At 38.0% G+C, this 22,071-nt stretch overlaps 1 protein-coding gene across 3 annotated transcripts in view; it reads right to left on the reverse strand.

Annotated features, from left to right (window-relative positions):
• Nucleotides 1-22,071, reverse strand: part of DFFB (DNA fragmentation factor subunit beta) — a 45,214-nt gene that overhangs the window by 10,113 nt on the left and 13,030 nt on the right. For 2 of the 3 annotated variants that reach the window (XM_074218641.1, XM_074218643.1), the window contains 4 exons: nucleotides 20,198-20,277; nucleotides 15,760-15,930; nucleotides 8,633-8,733; nucleotides 1,329-4,785 (listed from right to left, as the gene is read on the reverse strand). In XM_074218641.1, the coding sequence (XP_074074742.1) occupies nucleotides 4,551-4,785; nucleotides 8,633-8,733; nucleotides 15,760-15,930; nucleotides 20,198-20,277 (587 nt within the window). In that variant the 3' untranslated portion in view covers nucleotides 1,329-4,550. Of the gene's footprint in view, nucleotides 1-1,328; nucleotides 4,786-8,632; nucleotides 8,734-15,759; nucleotides 15,931-20,197; nucleotides 20,278-22,071 lie in introns of those variants that run through there. The other variant, XM_074218642.1, reaches the window with a different exon arrangement.

Genomic DNA, 22,071 nt, shown 5'->3' on the forward strand with positions numbered 1-22,071 from the left:
AGACCCATTTTTAGACATGGTAATAATCTGTTTTATTTAACTATACCTATTTTAAACAGGGATTTTATTTTTCTTTTAATCTCAATTTAGGGTCAAAGAGAAAAAATAGATTTTTGCTGATCAAAAAAATATACTTTTTAAAAATAGTAATAGACAAATTTATAAGTGAGCTTTAGGAAAAGAGTATAGAGTTAAGGGGGGTGAAGATGAGTTCTATTTTTGGTAATTTTGATCTTTAAATGCCTACAGGACATCTAATTTGAAATGTCAATGATGATGAGGATGTTTGACCTTCATTCTCAAAGAAGACTGTGACATCAGAAAGGTGATGTCATGATAAGCACATGAATTGGATTTGGGGGGGGGGGGCTCTGCTAAGTCACTAACCTCAATTTCTCCTCCAGAACCATCTGGGTCCAGTGGTCAGATTAAGAATCAAGATGGGGACAGCTAGGTGGTGCAGTGGATAGAGCACCGGCCCTGGAGTCAGGAGGACCTGAGTTCAAATTCAGTTTCAGACATGTAAATAATTACCTAGCTGTGTAGCCTTGGGCAAGCCACTTAACCCCATTACTTTGCAAAAAAAAAAAAAAAAAAAAAAAACCTAAAAATTAAAAAATTAAAAAATTAAAAAAAGAATCAGGATGATTGGAGATGGCCCTAATGCAAGACAGTCAGGGTTAAGTGACTTGCCCAAGGTCACGCAGCTAGTAAGTCAAGTGTCTGAAGTGATATTTGAACTCACATCCTCCTGATGTTGTGCCACCTAGCTGCCCTTTGAAATGTTAAACACAACTGGTGACAGACTAGGGTTAGATAAAGAGGTTTGGGAATTATCTGCTTAGAAATGGTAATTGAATCTCTAGGAGCTAAAGAGGTCACCAACAGTCATTTTTTTTTCAGTTGTGTCCAACTTTGTGACTCCATTTGGGGTTTTCTTGGCAAAGATACTAGAGTGGTTTCACATTTCCTCCTCCAGTTCATTTTATACATGAGGAAACTGAAGCAAGTAGGGTTTAAGTGACTTATCCAGGATTACCGAGCCAGTCAGAGTTTGAGGCTGTACCCCATATTCTATCCACTGCAGTGCCACCTAGCTGCTTACTGATATACTACAGAGATAAAAATGAAGAAAACCCAAGTGAGAACCTCAGAGCACACCCATAATAGTGGGTCAGACAGATAGGAAGACAGCCAAGAGAGAGTAGCCAAGAAATTTAAGAGAGGAAAGAGTATATATATATATATATATATATATACATATATATATATATATATATATATATATATATATACATATATATGTATATATATACATATATATATGCAGGGTCAGAAACTGGTCAATAGGCTTCAAAAAGTTAAGAAGACTGAGGATTGAGAAAAGGTCAATTAAGAGATCACTGCTAACTGGAAAAAGAAGTTTCATTTAATTGATGATTTCAGGAAGTCAGAGTACAAGAAGGATTAGAAGAGCATGAAAGGATGAGACTATATCAAGTGTTGATGGCTTTTTCAAGAAAAGAATATAGGAAGGTAGCTTATGGATTCAGTAAGATTCAGTAAAGGTAGTGGAGTAGGAAGGAAAAGAAGGGCACAGGAATAAACGGCAGTACCAAGAACTGTTGTTAAACTTTTACAGTTATCTCATTTTATCCTCTTATGAGGCAGATGATAGTATCCCTATTTTATGGTTAAGTAAACTGAGGCAAATAGAGGTTAAGTGATTTGCCCAGAGTCATACACATATTATAAGTATCTATGGCCAGAGTCAAACCCAGATTTTCCTGATTCCATGACCAACTGACCAATGTTCTATCTACATCACCTAGCTGCCACAACACAGGGGAAACATGGGTTGATTTGTAGTAATAATAATAATAATAATATCCTTCATTCTCAAAGAAAGTCATGACATCAGGGAGGTGATACCATGACAAGCACATGAATTGGATTGGGGGGGGGGGTGCTAAGTCATCAGTCTCGCTTTCTCCCCCAGAGCCATCTGAGTTCAGTGGCCAGATGTGAGTCAGGATGACTGGAGATGGTCCTAAATGCAAGGCAATCGGGATTAAGTGACTTGTCCAAGGTTACACAGCTCATGTCAGAGGTGGGCTCCTGTCCTCCTGATTCAAGGCCAGTGTTCTATCCACTGCATCATCTAGCAAGGAGTCCATAGATGAGTACCAGAAGATTAGAGAGCAGTGCTGACAATATGGGCAGTCTGCTAATGAAGATGGGAGAGGATAAAATGGAAGGTACATGCAGAGGGGCTGGTGTTAGCTAAAAGAAGGATCACCTCCTCAGAGACCGGAGTGAAGGAGGAGATAATGGGAAACAACGTCAGAGTGTTGGGAGATGAAGAATGGGTGAACAGAACTCTCAATGAATGGCCTCACTTTCAAAGAATAGCTTTCAAAAGAATAGAGAAGGAATGATGTAAGAGGCTCGAAGAAGAAAAGGTGGGGACCATCTATGCCTTTCATGCAACTAGGTGGTGCAGTGGACAGAGTCCCAGGACTGGAGTCAAGGAGAATCATCTTCCTGAAATGGCTTCCAAATTTGGCTCAGACACTTAATAGCTGTGTGACCCACAGCATTTGATGTTGTTCAGTCATTTCAGTTGTGTTCAACTTTTGGTGACTCCATTTGGGGTTTTCTTGGTAGATACTAGAGTGATATGCCATTTCATTTCTCCAGCTCATTTTACAGATGAGGAAACTGAGGCAATGTGAAGTGACTTGCTCAAGGTCTCACAGCTATCACGTGTATAATGCTAAATCTGAACTCATCCTGACTTCAAGTCTGGCACTCGACCCATTGCACCACCTAGTTATCCTCTCCAGAAGACAACACACATTTAAAACTATCTGTTTACAAACTGAAGGTTTTTTTTTTTAAATTCAACATGTATACTTCAGGAAGATGATTTACATGTCATCTCAGATTAACAGGAAATTTGGGCACAGAAAAACAACTAATTTAAAATTAAAATTCATTCTCTACAAAATTGATAGTATATGACTAGAAAACACATCCAGTTCCTTCTCAAGTCTCAAGTCTCTCTCTCTCTCTCTCTCTCTCTCTCTCTCTCACACACACACACACATACACACACACACACACACACACACACACACACACACACACAGCACACATACCCTCTCATGTGTAAGGTTCACAAAACTGAATTATATTACCCATTGGCTTAGAGACTCAACCTTCCTGTTCAACAACCCATATCTCCCAAGCTGGAATTATGAAAAGTAAGAATTACTATTTTTTAGCATGAAAAGTATGCCTTGAGTCAACAAAATACTGGATAAATTACAGAGGGAAGAAAGTTCCTGAGTTCACAGAACACCATTTTCTCATAGCTAAAAACTATTATTTCATGCTGAGTACCCAACAATCTGTTTTCTAATAGCAGAACAAACAATATAACCAAGGGGGAAAAGACCTAGAAATCAACAGAAATTGGACATTGCACAGAAAACAAAGTAAGGGAAAGAACTCTATCCAGAGTTATTTCAAAGCTACATAAACATAGATCTAGAGACAGATAGCCAGGCACAGAGTGAGAGAGAGAGAGACAGGGGCTAATATATTATTCCACTCATAAGGGGAAGAAATCCCTCCACGAAGGCAGCAATTTAGAAGCTCTTAGAGCACTAGATAAGTCACATGTCCAGGGTTACATAGGCAGGATGTGTCAAAGATAAGACTTGAACCAAGGTCTTGCGGGCCACCCTGAATGGATAGATGTGTGCATACACTATACATGTATATGTCAATACTCATAGACATGGGACAACTCAATGGGGCAGTGGATAGAGCGCTGGGCCTGGTGTCAAAGAAGACTCATCTTATTAGCTGTGTGACCCTGGACAAGTCACTTAACCCTACGCGCCTCAGTTTCCTCATCTGTAAAATGAATTGAAGAAAGAAATAGCAAACTGCTCTAGTACCTCTGCCAAAAAAATCCCACAAAAGGGTCATAAAGAGTCAGACACAACTGAACAACACAGAGACAGAAACAGATGGACGGCCTATATATTTGTATCACGAATCCCTATTCTAGAGGCTCTGCATTAAAGCATAAACAGATATGTCCATGAGGTAGGCTCCCTGACCTTCCACTGGCTGTCCCCCTGTCTGGACTGTGCTCTTTCCTAACTTGAGAATTCCCAGCTTCCTCTAAGCTCAGCTACTTCCTGCACAGGAAGACTGTCCTGAAGCCATCTGCTATTAATCCTTCCTCCCAAAACAGAAATTATCTTCCATTTACTTTTGAAATCCTTTGAATATTAATTTTCTGTACACCTGTTCTCCTCCACAGATAAATGTAAGCTCCCTGAGGGTAAGAAATGTTTCCATTTTGTCTTTGTAACCATTCCCAGCACTAGGACAGAGAATAGTATATAGTAGGCACTTAATAAAAGCAGGCTTTCTTCTCCAAATAGAGCCTGTTTCTTTTTCTGTAAAACAAGGGGAATGGAGAAGATGCTCTCCAAGTCCCCTTCTGGCTCGAAAACCTATTGGGAGACAGGTCACCGATGTCTGCGGGCAGCACGTTTCCTGACGACCTGCTTCTTGGGTTTGTAAATCTTGGTTTCATCACAGCTGAGGTTATGACAACATTTCTTATGGCAGGCAACATGCACCAATTTGAGGTTATCAGAGGTAAAGAGGAGGTTATAGAAATATTCCCAATCTACTTCTCTCCCGTTTTGTTCGGCAACAGCTTCAGCCAGGGTGGGTACAATGGTGCGTTTCTTTTCTATTCTGCAAGAGACTATGTATTAGTCATTGGCTCTCAGAAAGTAGGCAACTCCATCCCTCAAGCCAAAAGAACATCCAAATAACAGTTTTTAAACTTACTCAGTTGAGGATCAACCAACACACTAAACCTAAATTCATTTCTAGCAGGTCTTTCCTTCAAAACATAGCTCAGGTACTATCTATTTCCTTCCTGGGGTCTTTCCTGCCTCCTCCCCTAATGCTTTCCTCCCACAACCCCCAGAGATGAATTTGTATTTTTGTTTGTTCCATGTAAAGAAAAGTATGGGACAAATTACCAAAACTTATTTTGTAAAGTTAGAAAAAAAAAAAATAAAATGTATACATGATCTAGACAGAAAGAGTGATAACATAAGCAAATTAGGGGGAAATGGGATATTTAACCCATCAGAATTATGGATAAAGGAAGAATTTATACCCAAACAAAAGACAGCATTATAAGATGCAAAAATGGATAATTTTGATTATATCAAATTAAAAAGATTTTGTGCAAACAAAACCAATGCAACTAAGATTAGAGGAGAAAACTAAGGGGAAGAAGGAGGAGGGAATTTTACAGCAAGTTTCACTGATAAAGGCTTCATTTCTCAAATATATAGGAAACTGTGACAAATTTATAAGAATACAAGACATTTCCCAAATGATCAAAGGACTTGACCAGGTGATTTTCAGAAGACATCAAAGCTATCTATAGTCCTATTAAAAAATTCTCTAAAGCAATATTGTTTAGAGAAATGCAAATTATAACAGCTGTGAGGTACCATCTCACCTATCAAACTGACTAATATGACAGAAATGGAAAATGAGAAGTATTGAAGGGATGTGGAAAAATAGACACTAATTATTGTCGGTGGAGTTGTGAACTGATCCAACCATTCTCAAAAGCAATTTGGCACTATGTCCAAAGGGCTATAAAACTGGGCATACCCTTTGATCCAGAAATTAGCACTGCTGAATCTTAAACCAAAGAGATCAAAGGAAAAGGGAAAAAGACATATACACACACATATGTATATGTATATGTATATGTATATGTATATGTATATGTATATGTATATGTATATGTATATGTATATGTATATGTATATGTATATGTATATATAAATGTTTATAGCAGCTCTCTTTTGTGGTGGCAAAGAATTGGAAATTCAAAAGTCCATCAATTAGGGAATGGTTGAACAGGTTGTGATATATGATATATAGAATTCTTCTATGCTATAAGAAAAGATGATCAGGATACTTTCAGAAAAATGTGAGAAGACTTACATGAACTGATAGAAAAATGAAATAAGAGAAACCAAGAAAATACATATATAGTAATCGCAATATTAAAAGATGATCAACTGTGAATAACTTAATTGTTCACAGTAATATAATGCTCTAAAACCATTCCAAAGAACTTATGATGAAAAATGCTATTCACATCTGAAGAAAGAACTGAGGAGATCTGAATCCTACCTGAAGCATAGCTTTTAAACTTTTTTACGTTTGCTTTTTGGACTGCATTTTCTTTTGCAACATGGCTAATATGAAAATTTTTTTATGACTGAATAAGTATAATCTATATCAAATTATTTTGCTTCTCAAAGAAGAGGGAGGACAGGGAGGGAGGGAAAGAATTTGAAACTCAAAATCTGAAAACATGAATGTTAAAAAAAATTTTGTTTATATGTAATTGAGAAAAATTAAATGTAAATTTCCTTTCTATCTTTATTTGAAGCAATATTTTAGTCAAATAGCAAGTTCCTATCCCAAAAGTTAGTGTCTTTGGGTTTATCAAATAATAGATCACTATAGTCACTGACTACTGTTACTTTTGTCCCTAATCTGTCCTACTGATCCACTTCTCTATTTCTTGGCCAGAACCAGACAGGTCTGATGACTGCCACTTTATAACATAGTTTTAGATCTGATTGAGGTAATATTTTTAAAGCACTTGACGCAATAGAAAGGCAAGGCAAGGAAAGGTCTCTATGCAGCTCTCTATCCACTGCACTACCCACTGCTTCTGCTGCCTTATTTATAACCATTTATTAGGGGCAGCTAGGTGGCGCAGTGAATAGAGCACTGGCCCTGGAGTCCGGAGGTCCTGAGTTCAAATCCAACTTCAGACACTTACTAATTACCTAGCTGAGTGACCTTAGGCAAGTCACTTTAACCCCATTGCCTTATAAAAAAACTTAAAAAATATAAGCATTAATTAAATGTTTGTTCTCTTTTCTTCCATCTTGATTTCCCTAGCCCCAGTAACTGGCACAAGTAATAAGAGTAATAGCAGATCTTATAGTCTCACTGGCAGAAAGGACTCCCAAGTCAGTTCTGTTCATAAAAATTTAGAATCTTAGGAGTCTAGAGCACAAAGAGATTAGGTGATATGCCCAGGTTCACAGTGCTAGTGTTTACCAGAATGTTGTATATATTTAATTGAATTTATTTAATTTTGTGTGTGTATATATATATATATATATATATATATATATATATAGTATATATTTAATTATTAGTGCTATTTAATTATTAGCTCATATTTCTTTATTATGGCCCGGTCATTTTATGTCCAACTCTTCATGACCCATGTGGGATTTTCTTGGCAGAAATACTGGAGTGATTTGCCATTTCCTTCTCCAGCTTATTTTATAGGTGTGGAAACTGAGGCAAACAGGGTGAAGTGACTTGCCCAGGGTCACACAGCTAATCTGAACTTCAGACTCAGCACTCTCTTTACTGCACCACCTAACTGCCTCATTTAATATTTAGTCTATACTAACTCATCTGTCAATGTGTATACTTTCCCCACCAATAGAATATAAACTCCCTGAAGCTAAGGACTATCTCACTTTTTTATTTCTGTTATACCATACCATGCATCTAACCTCTGCTTGAACTTCTCCAGAGAAGGGGAAGCTATCTTTTCCCAAGGCAGCCTATTCCATTTGGGACAGTTCTTATCATTACATTCTTATCATGATCATTACAGTTTTTTCCTCAAATTGAGTCCAAATCACCCTCTCTAGTAATTTCATATCAGTCTTCCTGGATCTGCCCTCTAAGGCTTAACAAAACAAATCTGAACTCTCCCCCCACATGACAGATTTTCAATTATCTGAAAATAACCACCATGTCCCCCAGATCTTGTCTCCTCCAACTCCCTCCGTACATAGTAACAGTTTCATTGTGATGGTCAGGATTCAAACCTAGGTCTTTTGTCTCCAAGTTAAGTGCTCTGCCCCTCTACTGCCATGTCTCTGCATCAGCACTAACTTTTGATTTGCTGCCATAAGCAATCAAATAAATAAAGTCTTAATAAGTTACTAGATATACTAAAAAAGGTTAGTTAACAGAAGTAGCATAAGTAAATATGTAGGTGGCAAACATGCATGGTGGGGCCCCAACCAAATTAAAATTAAATTGGAAAATATTTAGCAAAATTAATAAAAATACAATAGAATATAGATAATACTAATATGTAGTTTTTGAAGCTGATATGTGGCCCATAGGGATATATGGTTGAGTGAATCCTGTTTCTATTTGAGTTTGACACCACTGGTGTAGAGAGTAGAGAGCTGATCCTGAAGGATTTAGATTGATGTAGTTCAAAACATGACTCTGATAAATAGGGATTATTTGACCTTGGGCAAGTCATATCACTTTTACTCCCTAGGCAACTCTCTAAAATAGCAAGGCATTAGTAGAGGAATTACTAGTATTAATGAAATAACACATCTGGTCCCTATTCTTATTAACAACCAACATGTTGCTCTCTTGGTTGGGTCACTAGGTACATACATGAATAGAACTGAAAATTCCTAGCTTCACTCTCTTCTTTACTTACTTGTGATCTAGGTTCCATGTACTGAAGAGAATTCGACTTTCCCGGTTACTATAGGGGTTGATGGAGTGTTTAGACAAACAAGCATTCAAATCGAAAGGACCCTGAAATGACAAAAAAGGAAACAAAAAGATTTAAATTCCAGTGAATTTACTGCCCCTCTATCAAACGGGCTGAGTAAAATGAATTTCTGTAAAAATGAAAGCTCTTATCCCATAGGATTTTGTGAAGAAATGGGTGATGGCTCCCTATGGAGAAGGGAAATAAGCCCATAATTTATATAAACTGAAAAACTAGACATCTCCTGACCAAGGGGGAACGGACTTAAGAAAGAAGAAAAGAGATCTGTATTTGTTACAAGGGTTTGGTTTTTCCTTTTTCTTTTTCCAAATGGAAATGAGGAGTATAAATACCTATTAATTGAAAAAAATATTTTTGAGACTAAAGGGAAAAAAAGGAAATATTAGCAGCTTCAGGGATGGTTTTAGTCTATAATTAACGGTTGGTTCTAGAAGCAATTTTCTGATGCTAGGACTTATTCCTTCATAGCCTTGCACTACTAACCCTGTGGACCATAGTAACTCCAACTCTAGAGAATTCACTGATTTTCCTCAGAACTCATAGGCCTCTTCTAGGAACATAACAGGTGCCCCCAAAATACTCTAGGATTAACTCATCTATTGTTCAAGTATGTCCCTTACACTTTATTATCTGGGCAGTTACAAGTCTGAAGACTAGGCTGAAATATGACATGTTAGTAAGTGCCAGTGTAAAATAATGCACATTTCTTGAAGGCAGGGAATGATCTGCTTTTGTCTTTGAAGCCCTAGCCTGGCTCATAACCCAAAGTAAGCACTTAATGTTTGTTGAATGAATGAATGAATGAATGGATGAATTCTCCAGTCAGAAAGTGTCTTAAGTTGTATGCTCCAGATTAGACATACGTTCTCTACCTTTCTAATTGAATCAATGACTAAGCATCTAATAAAGCACCAGAATTCTAGTTATTGAAATGATCTCTGCATTATGCATTATATTGACTTGTCTTCAAAATTATGGGTTTCATCCCTTAATAAAGTGCCTAACCCATAGTAAGAAATTAATAAATGATTTACAGCCACATCACAACTAATTTAAATAATGAATCCCTCAAGAGTTCAAACATACTTGAACTAACAGTTCGAAGTTTTAATTGTGTAAAATATGGTAATTGGTTTTTAACCCAATGGAACTAGGTAGTGAGAATACTAAATACTGCAAATATTTCAGAAGAATCCATTGTTCACAATAATTGGATCCTGTGTTTGTCTCTGTCTCATCCCCCCTTCCTTTCTTTCCCTCCCTTCCTCTTTTTCTCCTTTCTCTCCACATATCCATCTACCCATCCATCTCTCCATCTATCTCTCCACCCATCCATCTCTCTGTCTCTGACCTCCCCTAGTGTCTCTCCCTCCTGTTCTCTTTCTTTCCTCTGTTTCCTCTCTCTTCTCTGTCTTTCTGAATATGTCTGTCTCCCTTCTCCCCTTCCTCTTTCTCTCCATCTACCTATCCATCTATCCATTCAATCACACATTCAACTATCTCTCCACCCATTCGCACCTCTCTCTCTCTCTCTCTCTCTCTCTCTCTTTCTCTCTCCTTTCATTAAACTGATAGTCCCTGAAGGCAAGAGATAGTCATTTTTGCCATACATTGTGCTCCTGAGCTTAGTAGCTATAGCCAAAATCAGTTATTAATAAATGCTTGTTTATATATCCTTCATATCCTGAACACCTCAAAGAAGGTCTTCAGTTGATATGGTTTCACAGGAGGTCAGGGTTGAAAGGGACCTTTGAGATCATCCTGTTCAACCCCTCATTATAATGGAATGGAATTAGAGAATGAAGTTAAGGAGGGAGACAATTTATCCAACATCCCTCACTTGGCAGTGGCAATGCCAACGCTAGAATTCTATGGCACCACTGCTGTGTACAGTGAGTATCACAAGCCTTGAATAATTACTTGCCAGAGATAGTATAATGCTTTTTTTCATGTTTGGGTTGAACAACTGGTTGCTGAGGTCCCTTCCCATTCTCAGGTTCTGTGGCTCTGTGACTACTCTAGAAACATGGGAAAGACAAAGGAAGTATAAAGAAGTTTCTGGCTCAGAATATATAGCTAGCTCTTTCTATGCAGAGCCCATCTTTTCATTGGATGAAATGGTAATGAGAAAAGAGTAGAAGACAAAGTTAAAATGCATCCTCCTCCTTGTGGTTTACATGTTTTTGTGCATGTCTTCCTCCTCCTGGACTACCCTCCCTTGCTCCTTGGTTCATCTAAATTCATGAAGACCCAGTCCAAGTCCCACTTGCTTCACAAAACCTTTTCTGATTTCCCCAAAATCTTTCCTTTTCTGAACCTCTATGGCCCTGATCATCAGAATTATAATAAAATAAGGTTTTATATTGGACTTCCATCCTGTGATTTCATCTAAGAAGGCAATTCCTGGTATAGACACTTCCTCCTCACAACTCTTAATTCCTTAGTTTTGTACAGAAGGATAAGAATTAGGGTCTCTGATTTCATTCAAGGGGACTTTATGGTGAGGGTACCCCCTCTACCAATGTAGAAGTTGGGACTTTTGTACAACTTACAGCTTGAACAATTCTAAAGACAATGGAAAATGCCATCTACATCCAGAGAAAGAACAAGGGAATCTGAAAGCAGATCAAAGTATAGTATCTTCATCGTTTTTAGCTTTTTTTTTATTTTCCCTTCTCCTGGTTTTTCCCTTTTTATTCTGATTGTTCTTTCACAGATGCCCAATATGGAAATAGGTATAACAGGATTGTACATCTATGACATATATCAGGTTACTTGCTGTCTTTCAGTAGGGGAGGAAAGAGTAGAAGGGAGAAAACTTTACAGAAATAAATACTGAAAATTATCTCTAGGGGCAGCTAGGTGTCACAGTGGATACAGCACTGGCCCTGGAGTCAGGAGGACCTGAGTTCAAATCTGGCCTCAGACACTTAATAATTATCTAGCTGTGTGGCCTTGGGCAAGTCATTCAACCTCAATGCCTTGCAAAAACTTAAAAAAAACCTATCTCTACTTGTAATTGGAAAAAAATTATGATGATGATGATGATGATGTTTGTTCTTTGTTTTCAAAGAAGACCATGACATAAGGTGTAGGTATCATGATAAGCACATGAATTGAATTTGAATGAGGGGGAGCTGTACTAAGTCATCAGCCTCACTTTCTCCTCTGGAGCCATCTGAGTTCAGTAGTCAGATATGGATCAGGATGACTGGAGATGGCTCTAAATGAGTGAATGAATGAATAAAAACATTCCACTGGGTTGAAATTGCAAAAAAACAACTTACGCTTTTAGAGAACAACTACAAGCAATGAGAAATTAAGCAACCTGCCCAGAATCACCCTGCTAATAAGTATCAAAGGTGGGTCCTGGACTTTCCGAATGCAAGATTGGTTCTTCTGGCAGGCTGCCTTCCTAGTAAACACTCAATACCTATTTGCTGAATTGTAGGAAAAAATGTTTTTATATGGTCAGAGCTGTTTACAATCATCTACATTTAAAAAAATAAAAGATGAGAAAAACTGCACTTTCCCCAGACACTTTTGCAGCAGGAAGTCTTTAATGCCCCTTCCCTTGCTTGGACACTGACTGAAGACCGAGCATCAAGCCACCTACTGCTCTAACTACTTAGAAACAATAGGAAGGGCACAGCTTCAGGAGGTGGATTGTGCTGGAAATTCAATTTGTTATTTATAAATGGAAAAGAGTACCACTTGAATTGCTATTCACACCCCAGCAGGGACAAGGCATTAGCAAAAGCCCCAGGACCTCATCACCACCATGCCAGATGAAATCTGCCAGACCTACTACAGAAGAAAAATGGAAGAAGCCAAGGAAATGGATGATTTGCATATGAATCACTCCCCCTACACCCAAACCCAAGCAAATTTGTTTCAAGGTTCTGACATAGATATATAATATCATATAACATTTATATAGGGCTGCAGGTGGAACAATAGATAGAGCACTGGGCCTGAACTCAGAGGGTCCTGAGTTCAAATCCAACCTCAGACTCTGATTGAGTGACCCCCGGAAGTCACTTCACCTGTTTGCCCTAGTTTCCTCATCTATAGAATGAGCTGGAAAAGGAAATAAACCAACTACTCCAGTTGCACATGACTAAAATAATTGAACATAACGTATATAATAATAGGCAGAAGATAAATGATTAATAGATAACATAATCATTTTAAAGATGATTACCATAAGCTCTGTCCTATGTAGAAAATAATGCTAGTACTGTAACATTTCTAATAGGATTGTTCCTGATTTCACCATCTAGATGGAATTTCACTGACATTCAGATTCCAAGTCCAGGCTTGAACCCCTGAACTACATCTCAGTCATTTTAGTCATGTCCAATTCCAACTGGGTTTCTTTTTTGGGCAGATATACTAGAGTAGTCTATTTCCTTTTCCAGCTCATTTTACAATTGAGGAAATGGAAGCAAACCTGGTTAATGACTTGTCTAGGGTCACACAGCTAGTAAGTGTCTGAGACCAGATTTGAACTTAGGAAGAGGAATCTTCCTGAGTCCAAGCTCAGGGCTATGTACTATGGCACCAAGCTGTCCCCAGAACAACATAAATGACTTCTACTATCATGAAGTAGACAAAGAAGCATCTGTTTCAGAGAATCGTAGTCACAAAGGACCTCAGTGGTCAGATGCGTCCGACCCATAATGGAATAAGAATCCCCTTTAACCTCTCCAACAAGTTGTCTTCTTACTCAAATGAGACACTTCATTTCCCATTTTCAGACTTTTGCACTGGCTATTTTCAATGACTGAAATTCATTCTATCCTCCCTTCTGTATGTCAGAATCCTTCATTTCTTACCTCAAATGCTCCCTTCTACATGAAGCTATTCCTAGTTCCCCTTCCCCTGCTAGTACCTTATTCACCCCGAAAAAAAAAATTACCTTGTGGCTGTCTCATATATACCTTGACTTTGTTTATCCTGTTGGATATAAGTTTCTGAGGGAAAAAACTTTTTCTTCTGCATTGATGGGTACCCTACACAGTACCTGGCTTATAGCAGGTTCTCAATAAAATGTTTTTTGATTGCTTTATTGGTCATCTAGACTCCATTTCAACTTTAATGGCTCACTACCTAATATTTTTGTGTAGTTTTAATTATTAGGGAGTTTATCTTAGAGTGAGGAAAAAAACCCAGCCTTCTCCCACTTAACTTAAAACTCCTTCCATGACATAATTTCTAGAGCCCTCCCTATCCAAGTCAACCTCCAGTTTGTCTATATCCTTCTTAAGATGCCCCAGTCCCTCACTATCCTTCCTATGATGTGGCTCTGAATGCCACCTAGGACAGAGAATAGCGAAGCTATACAAAACACTAAGCATTTATTAAGCACTTACTATATTCCAGGCACTGTGCTAATTGCCTGGCAAAGAATGGCAAACAACAGTCCCAGCTCTCAAGGAACTCAGTCTAATGGGAGATACAACAGGCAAACAGCTGTGTTCAAACAAGATCGAGACAAGAGTCATTGGGAATAATCTAAGAAGAAAGTCTCTAGAATTAAAGGAGATGCATTGCCCTTGCTCTGATCCTATTAACACAGCCAAAGTTCACTGCTAGAACACATTTTTGATTCCTGTTGTAGTCCACTCTCACCCTTACTTCCTGTTGATATGAACTGTTGCCTAGACCCATCTTTTCTGTCCTCTCCTCATACCATTTTGTTTTGATTTGTTTTTTAATTCCTTGGTAGTCCTTGACATTTCTCTTTATTGAACTACATGCCCTTAAGATTTGGTCTACTGTTCTAGATATTTTTGGATGCTGATGGCATCATCTGATATAATAATTAAGCCTTCTAGTTTTGTGCCATCTGCCACATGGATAAGCAAGCATTTCTTATCTCTACCAGAGTAACTGATAAAAAAAAATACTGAACAGGAGGTGTTGTTTATGTTTTGTGGAGCTGTTTGTTTTTTATTTCCTTTCTTTTTAATTCTTTGGTACAAAATCTCACTGTCTGAGCAGCAGTAGAGAGATGGAGAGATTCAGAGTTAAACTTATATTTACCAGGCAAACAAAAGACATCATTGAATTTTTAAAACTATATTGAATAAAATAAGGCCCAGGGCAGATCCCTGGAGCATGCCATAGAAGGGCACAGGATAAAGAACACTAGAAATGGAATCAGAAGACCGGAGTTTGAATTATAGCTCTGCCCCTCTCTCTCTTTGTGTGAGGTTGGGTCCTTTTCCTGGGTTTCCATGTCATCTGGAGAACCTCTAAGGTTTCTCCTACCTCAGAAATCTATCACTCTGGAAATTTCCTCTCCAAGTCCATTAATCATTCTGTCACAGGATACTGGATTGGAGCTACACTGGCAATGCTACTCAGTTGTAGTTAATCTCTCCTTTTTTACTTCTTAAATAACCATAAGATATGATGAGCTCTCTTTTTCCCCCTCTTCTATGAAAATTCCTCAATCTTGTATTTAAAGCTCATAACAATCATAACAATTTTGGTTTAATACTAATTCATCCTTTATTTAGGAAACTCACTGGTTAAGGTCCACAGTTGATTGGATGATCACTTGTAGGGGGGTATTCTAGGAAGGAATCTCACAGGTACAGTTTAGACTACATGGCCTCTGAGATCCCTTCTGTCTCTGAGATTCTGAAATTCTAAATTGGAAAGCAGAGGATGTAAAAAAAACCTCCTTTTAACAAAAAAAAGTTAATAGTTTCCATATACTGCCAGTTTGGTTCCCTACAAACCCAGATCAAGCCCTTCATTATAAGGGCAGAGAGAGCAGATGTTACTAGTTGTGTGACTTAACCTTGATTGCCTCACCAAAAAAAGAAATTGAGAAAGAGGAAGGAAGGAAGGAAGGAAGGAAGGAAGGAAGGAAGGAAGGAAGGAAGGAAGGAAGGAAGGAAGGAAGGAAGGAAGGAAGGAAGGAAGGAAGGAAGGAAGGAAGGAAAAATTAACAGGAAAAATGATAAGACTGAAGACTCAGACTTGGTCCCATAGGCAATAGCTGCTCACTTTTGAGTGAGCATCCCATCACTCACCTGACAAGAGAACCAGCCTTCTGGTGTACAAAGACTCTGTCTCCCTTTTTCTCTCCTATCAAAGTAGCTGCCATTGTAACGCATTGATTTCAGTTTCTCACCCATATGTCCAATGATTTTCAGATACTCTGCACGAGGCTGGGGATCTAGGGTGGAGGCATGAGCATTTACCTATAAGAAGACAGAAAGCCCAGGGGCATCAATCATGCAAGCCATGACACAGATCCTTTGCTTCCATCTAACAGGTGGTGCAATGGAACATGTTTTCAAGTGGAGCTGTTGAAGTAGGCCTGCTTTTCAACTAATCAATAAACCTTTATTAGCCATAAGGTAAGAGGTGTCTGCATCCAGAGAAAGAACCATGGAGTCTGAATGCAGATCAAAGCATATTATTTTCAATATTGGTTTTTTTTTCTTTTTTGAGGATTTCCCCTTGTTTTGATCCTTCTTTCACAATATAACTACTGTGGAAATATGTTTAACATATACATGTAAAATCCATATCTGACTGCTTGTTGTCTTGGGAAGGGTGGAGGGAAGAGAAAGAGGGAGAAAAATTTGGAACTCAATCTCACAAAATGAATATTGACTATCTTTACATGTAGTTGGAAATAAAAGGAAAATACTATTAAGGACAAAAAAGAAATTTTAAAAAGGTAAGAGGTATTTGGAGCATAGAAATAAAGAGTTGGTTTCATCATTAGAAGAACTGGCTTCAAATCAAGTCTGTGATACAGGGTAGCTCTATGACCCTGAGCAAGTTGGCCCAGACAATTCTCTAAAATCTATAAAACTGCATTGACAGTACATTGATATAAGGAATTTCTGACATCAATGAAATGACAAATTCGGTCCAATTTTTTTTTCAATGCCAGGCTAAAGTTTCAAGGATACAACAGAATCACCAATTAGGTAAATAGATACAAAATAAATTCACAGCCAATTGATATGGGGCATTAACCAAGGGAGGTGGAGAGTTAAACAGAAAAGGTTTCTGAAAGAAGATAGCATTTAAACTAAACCCCTAAACTTGGAGAGACAAGAAGTATAGGTTAGAAATACAATGTATAGGGGTGGCTAGGTGGTGCAGTAGATAAGAGCACCGGCCCTGGAATCTGAAGGACCTGAGTTCAAATCTGACTTCAGACACTCAATAATTTCCTAGCTGTGTGGCCTTGGGCAAGCCACTTAACCCCACTGCCTTGCAAAAAAAAATACTTGAAAGAAATACAATATATTGTTGTGCAGTCATTTTCAATCATGTCTAACTCTTCATGGTCTTATCTGGGGTTTTCTTGGCAGAGATTCTGGAGTGACTTGTCATTTCCTTCTCCAATTCATTTGACAGATGAGGAAACTGAGGCAAAACTGAGAGTTAAGTAACTTGCCCACAATCACACAGCTAGTAGTGTCTGAGGATGGACTTGAATTCAGGAAAATGTTCTTCCTTACTCCAGGGCCAGTACTTTGACATTGTACCACCTAGCTGCCCTGCGAGTCATTTATAGAAAAAAGGAATAGACCAGTTTGGCTGTAACATTAATTGTAAGAGGAAGATAAACATATAATCAGCCTACCAAAAAAAAGCAAAAGTCGCAGGAGCTTTAAATGTCAAACAGAAGAGTTCTATTTTATCCTGGAGGGAGCAAGAAACACCTGTAGCTTGTTGGGGTTCAGACCGTTCTTTGGGAAAAATACTTTGGAAATAATCTTGGAGATTGAAATGGAGAGGGGAAAATGGATGTAGAAAACCCATTTAGAGACTCTTCAAAGAGTCTTGACTAGAAGAGATGATGAATTCGGATGTCTGTGGTATGAGGACACAGAACTGAGAAGCCGAAGCTTTCAAAAATAAAAATGAGAATAAAGCCCAGAACCTTCACTTGCATATTTATTTACCAGGGCTTCTCTCCAGGCTTATTTTATTGGCAGGCACTGTCTCCATGGAAGTTTTACACCACCTTACTATTAGGCTAAGTTCAAGCAGGACACGTATATATCATCAATCTGAGAGGCCCTTGAGAGTTTGTATTTTCATCACCAGATGCTTTGATTGAGTTTGACCCAGAGGAAAGAGGTGACAAGCCTGCAGCTGTCCTGTGTAATCATGATATCTCAGAAAGTATATTCTTCAGTGTTGAAGAAGAGCATAGATGGTATGTTCAGGCAAGGCAGAATGGGTGGGAAGAGGCGGGAAGAGAAAACTGATATTCCCGCCCCTTGGAAACAATAGCACCAGCTGTCACCTTCTCAGTGAATCCCAGGTAGGGAAAAACCAAGACCTGGTAACATTCTTCCTCCATGGAAAATGATGCAAAATCTGTTCATTCACTTAACAATGCCAGAGCATAAAGAATCCTTTTCTTGAGAACTCCTTGAAAATGTATCCACTACTTTATTCACGTCAATTTTTTAAAAATCTGAAGGAAATTCTAGATCATGTGTGACCAGCTATGAGTTAAGCGGGATATATACTTGACCTTTCTAGTCCTCAGTTTCCTCATCTGTAAAATGAGAGGGTTGAACTAAATGACCTCTCAGGTCTCTTCCAATTTTAAATTCACAGTCTTGTGATTCTACTTTTCAATAGCAAAATCTAAGATCTCAAGGAGGAGGACCTAGGTGATACAGTGGACAGGAGGATCTAAGTTTAAATCTGGCCTCAGACACTTACTAGCTCTATGACCCTGATCAAGTCATTTAATCCTGATTGCCCATCCCCTACCTACCTCATCCCAAAATTCCAAGAATAATAATAATTAGCATTTATGTAGCACTTTAAGATTTATAAAATATTCAGTTTATCCTAACAACAATTCTGGAAAGTAGCCTAGTAATAATCCCATTTTACAGATGAGGAAATAAACTGAGATACAGAGAGATGAAAATGATTTCTAGGGTTAAATAGCTATTAAGTATCTGAGGCAGAGGTTATACTGAGGACTTCTTGAGTCCAGTTCCAACTCTCTATCCCCTAAACCAACTAAGCTGCCTCAAAAATAATAGAAAAATATAAAAAAAATATAAAAAAATAGTTCTATAGAAATCCAAGTTCAAATCCCATTTCTGCCTGGCAGAAACACCTGTGATTGGGCAAGCCAGTTCATCTGATATGCCTCAGTTTCTTTATTTGCAAAAAGAAGAGGTTGTTCTAGATCTCTGGTGACTTTTCTAGATCCAAGTCCATGATCCTCTACATCCTTTATTTACAGATAAGTTCTAAACACTCGCCATTTACAGCTTTATAATTAAATAGAACCTATGGATAGGGATATTCATAGCAGTTCTTTTCCAGTGGCAAGGAACAGAAAATTGAGGGGATGCCCATTAGTTGAGGAATGGCTAAATAAACTGTGGTATAAGGGAATGCTACTCTACTATAAGAAATGATGAGCAGAATGCTCTCAGTAAAGCCTGGAAAGACATGAGCAGATGCTATGTGAAATATATTATAAACAAATTAACAGCACATTCACTAAGTGAATGACTTAGCTTTGTGAATGACTTAGCTTTTCTCAGCAGTGCTGTGACCCAAGACAACTCTGAAAGACTTGTGATAAAGAATGCTATCCATCCCGAGAGAGAGAGAGAGAGAGAGAGAGAGAGAGAGAGAGAGAGAGAGCTGATGGTGTCTGAATATTCTATTTATTTACTTTATTTTTCTTGAGGTTTGGGGGGTCAGTGGTTTCTTTCACAACATGACTATTCTGGAAATGTTTTGCATGACTACACATTTTTAACTTACATCAAATTAACTGCTTCTCAAAGAAGATGTAGGGGAAGAAGAGGAAAGGATTCAGAACTCAAAGTTTTAAAAATGAATGTTAAAACTTGTTTTTTATATGTAACCAGGGAAAAATAAAATAAAATAAAACCATCCTTAAATAAATAAATGGAACTTTAGAGGACTAAATCTCATATTATACATGAAGAAACTGAGACAGAGAGAGGTTAAGTGACTTGCCCAGGGTCACACAGACAATTCATATCATCAGGTCTTCCTGATTCTCCATCCAGCATTCTTTCCATTGTTCCACAAGATCATAGATGGCATAACTTCAAGACTGAATCTAGTCCAATCCTCTCATTTTACACATGAGGAAACTGAGGCCAAGGGAGGTTAAGTGATTTACCCAGAGTCAAGAATAAAGAGAGTCAGAGGCAAGATTTGATTCCAGGTCTTCTGACTCCACAGGCAGCATTCCTACCACTATACCATACTAAGATTCTGAAATAATAGAAGGTAAGTGTTCTTTCTTACCACCTTCAAGACTTCAGCAGATGAGTCAGCTGAGCAGATGGCCAGAAGCAGGACCCAGGCCCATGGGAAGCAATCCCACAAGAGGCTCCTGGATTAAAATCTTTCCCATATGGTCCATTTCATAACACAGAAGTGATCTGGCCAAGCCAACATTCTTGACTTTGAACAGACACTCACCTCTTTCAGATAACTCCGTATGCGGCTCTCACAGCTATACCTCAAGTAGCTAGACTTATTCCTAAACCGAGACTCCAAACCTGGAAGGAAAGAGAAGATACCAACATGGAACACACCAGTGGGACAGAAAGAGCTTTCCTAACAGAAAAGGAGAAAGATGCTGAATAGCATCCTACAATGAATTCAGATTGCACGGACTTCTTCTCTTGGCCAAAATGTTTATTATCTTCATAGGCTTTTCTTAACCAAGACTTGCTTGAATTATGAGAAATCAGATTATAGGATCATAAATTTGAAACCAGAAAGGAACTTAGAATTCATTTTTAAACCCCTTTATTTTTCAGATGAGGAAACTGAGGCCCTGAGAGAGGTAGATGGAACAATGGACAGAGCAACAGGTCTGAAGACAGAAAGACCTGAGTTTCAATGTGGTCTCAGACATGTACTAGCTATGTGATCCTGGGCAAGTCAATTAGACTCTTAGCCTCAGTTTCCATAACTGTAAAAGGAAGAAAATAATAGCATCTACCTCCCAGGGGTGTTGTCAGGATCAAATTAGATATCATTTATTAAAGACTTTAGCCTTGGGATAGCTAGGTGGCGCAGAGTCCTGGAGTCAGGAGGACCTGAGTTCAAATCCAGCCTCAGACACATAATAATTACCTAGCTAGGTGACCTTAGGCAAGTCACTTAATCTTATTGCCTTGCAAAACAAAAAACAAAAAAAATGCTTTAGCCTGGATATACAGTAAGTACTATATATCTATTTATGGTATATTTATATAGTATATATGGTACATTTATATAGTATACATGGTATAGTTATATAGTATAATTATATATGTAGTTTTATATTTATACACATAATAGTTATATGTATATAGCATTTATATAAGTGCCAATTATTTTTCATCATCATTATTATTAGATTTGTCACAAATAGGGATAAAATTCGATTCCAGATCCTCTAACTCAAAAAGTGAGTACCACAATGATCCAGAATCCCTTATAGTTAGTTTAGTAGCAAATAATGAAATTCTTAAAAGAAAATCATAATAGATCTCTGTTCCATTGGCACAGACCAAGATAGCACCATCTACAAAAACTTTCAGCTCTTGGAAAGCAAGAAAATTAGGTCCTCTACCAGCAACTTCTGATATTCAGTTCTATACATTGATTTGCCAGTAAGAGCTTTATTCAAATGATACCTACACACGTATACAGGCAGAATGGGAAAGAATGTTGACTTTGGAGTTCAAATTTGTCCCCTTATATCTACTAGCTGTATGATTGTGACCAAGTCACTCAATGTCCCTGAGCCTCAGGTTACTCTTATGTAAAATGAAGAGTGTTGGATTAAGTATCTCTAAGATCCCTTTCAACTATAAATCTATGATCCTATCACCCCTTTGGGTGACGCTCTAGGATTAATTTGAGAAATAAGGGGCAAACGGCAAAGGGAAGGAAATTCCCATGCTGATGAAATTTGAAATCAAAGATCCCACCATATATTCTAATCACAATTTTACAGGTATGGAGATGAAAGAAACTTTAAAGGCTAAATAATCCTACACCCTCACTTTACAGATAAGCAAAGCAAGTCTCAAAAAAGTTAAATGACCTGTTCAACATCACCCAAGTAGAAAGTAACAATCCAGAGATTTGAACCTTCTAATTCCAGAACATTTACTCCTACCACTGAATCACCTTGCCTCTTAACTTCATGTTTTCATGAAAGCCCTAATATTTGAAAATCATCCTGAGTAAGAAATGGGAAGAAAAGAAAAGGACTTGGATGAGATCTCCAAACAATTCAACAAACTCAGTTATAAATAACTGTCTGTGGTTTTTATCCCAATTTGGAAGGAGGGTAG

This window comes from Macrotis lagotis, chromosome 1, assembly GCF_037893015.1.
Source record: "Macrotis lagotis isolate mMagLag1 chromosome 1, bilby.v1.9.chrom.fasta, whole genome shotgun sequence".
NCBI classification, from domain to species: Eukaryota; Metazoa; Chordata; class Mammalia; order Peramelemorphia; family Peramelidae; genus Macrotis; species Macrotis lagotis.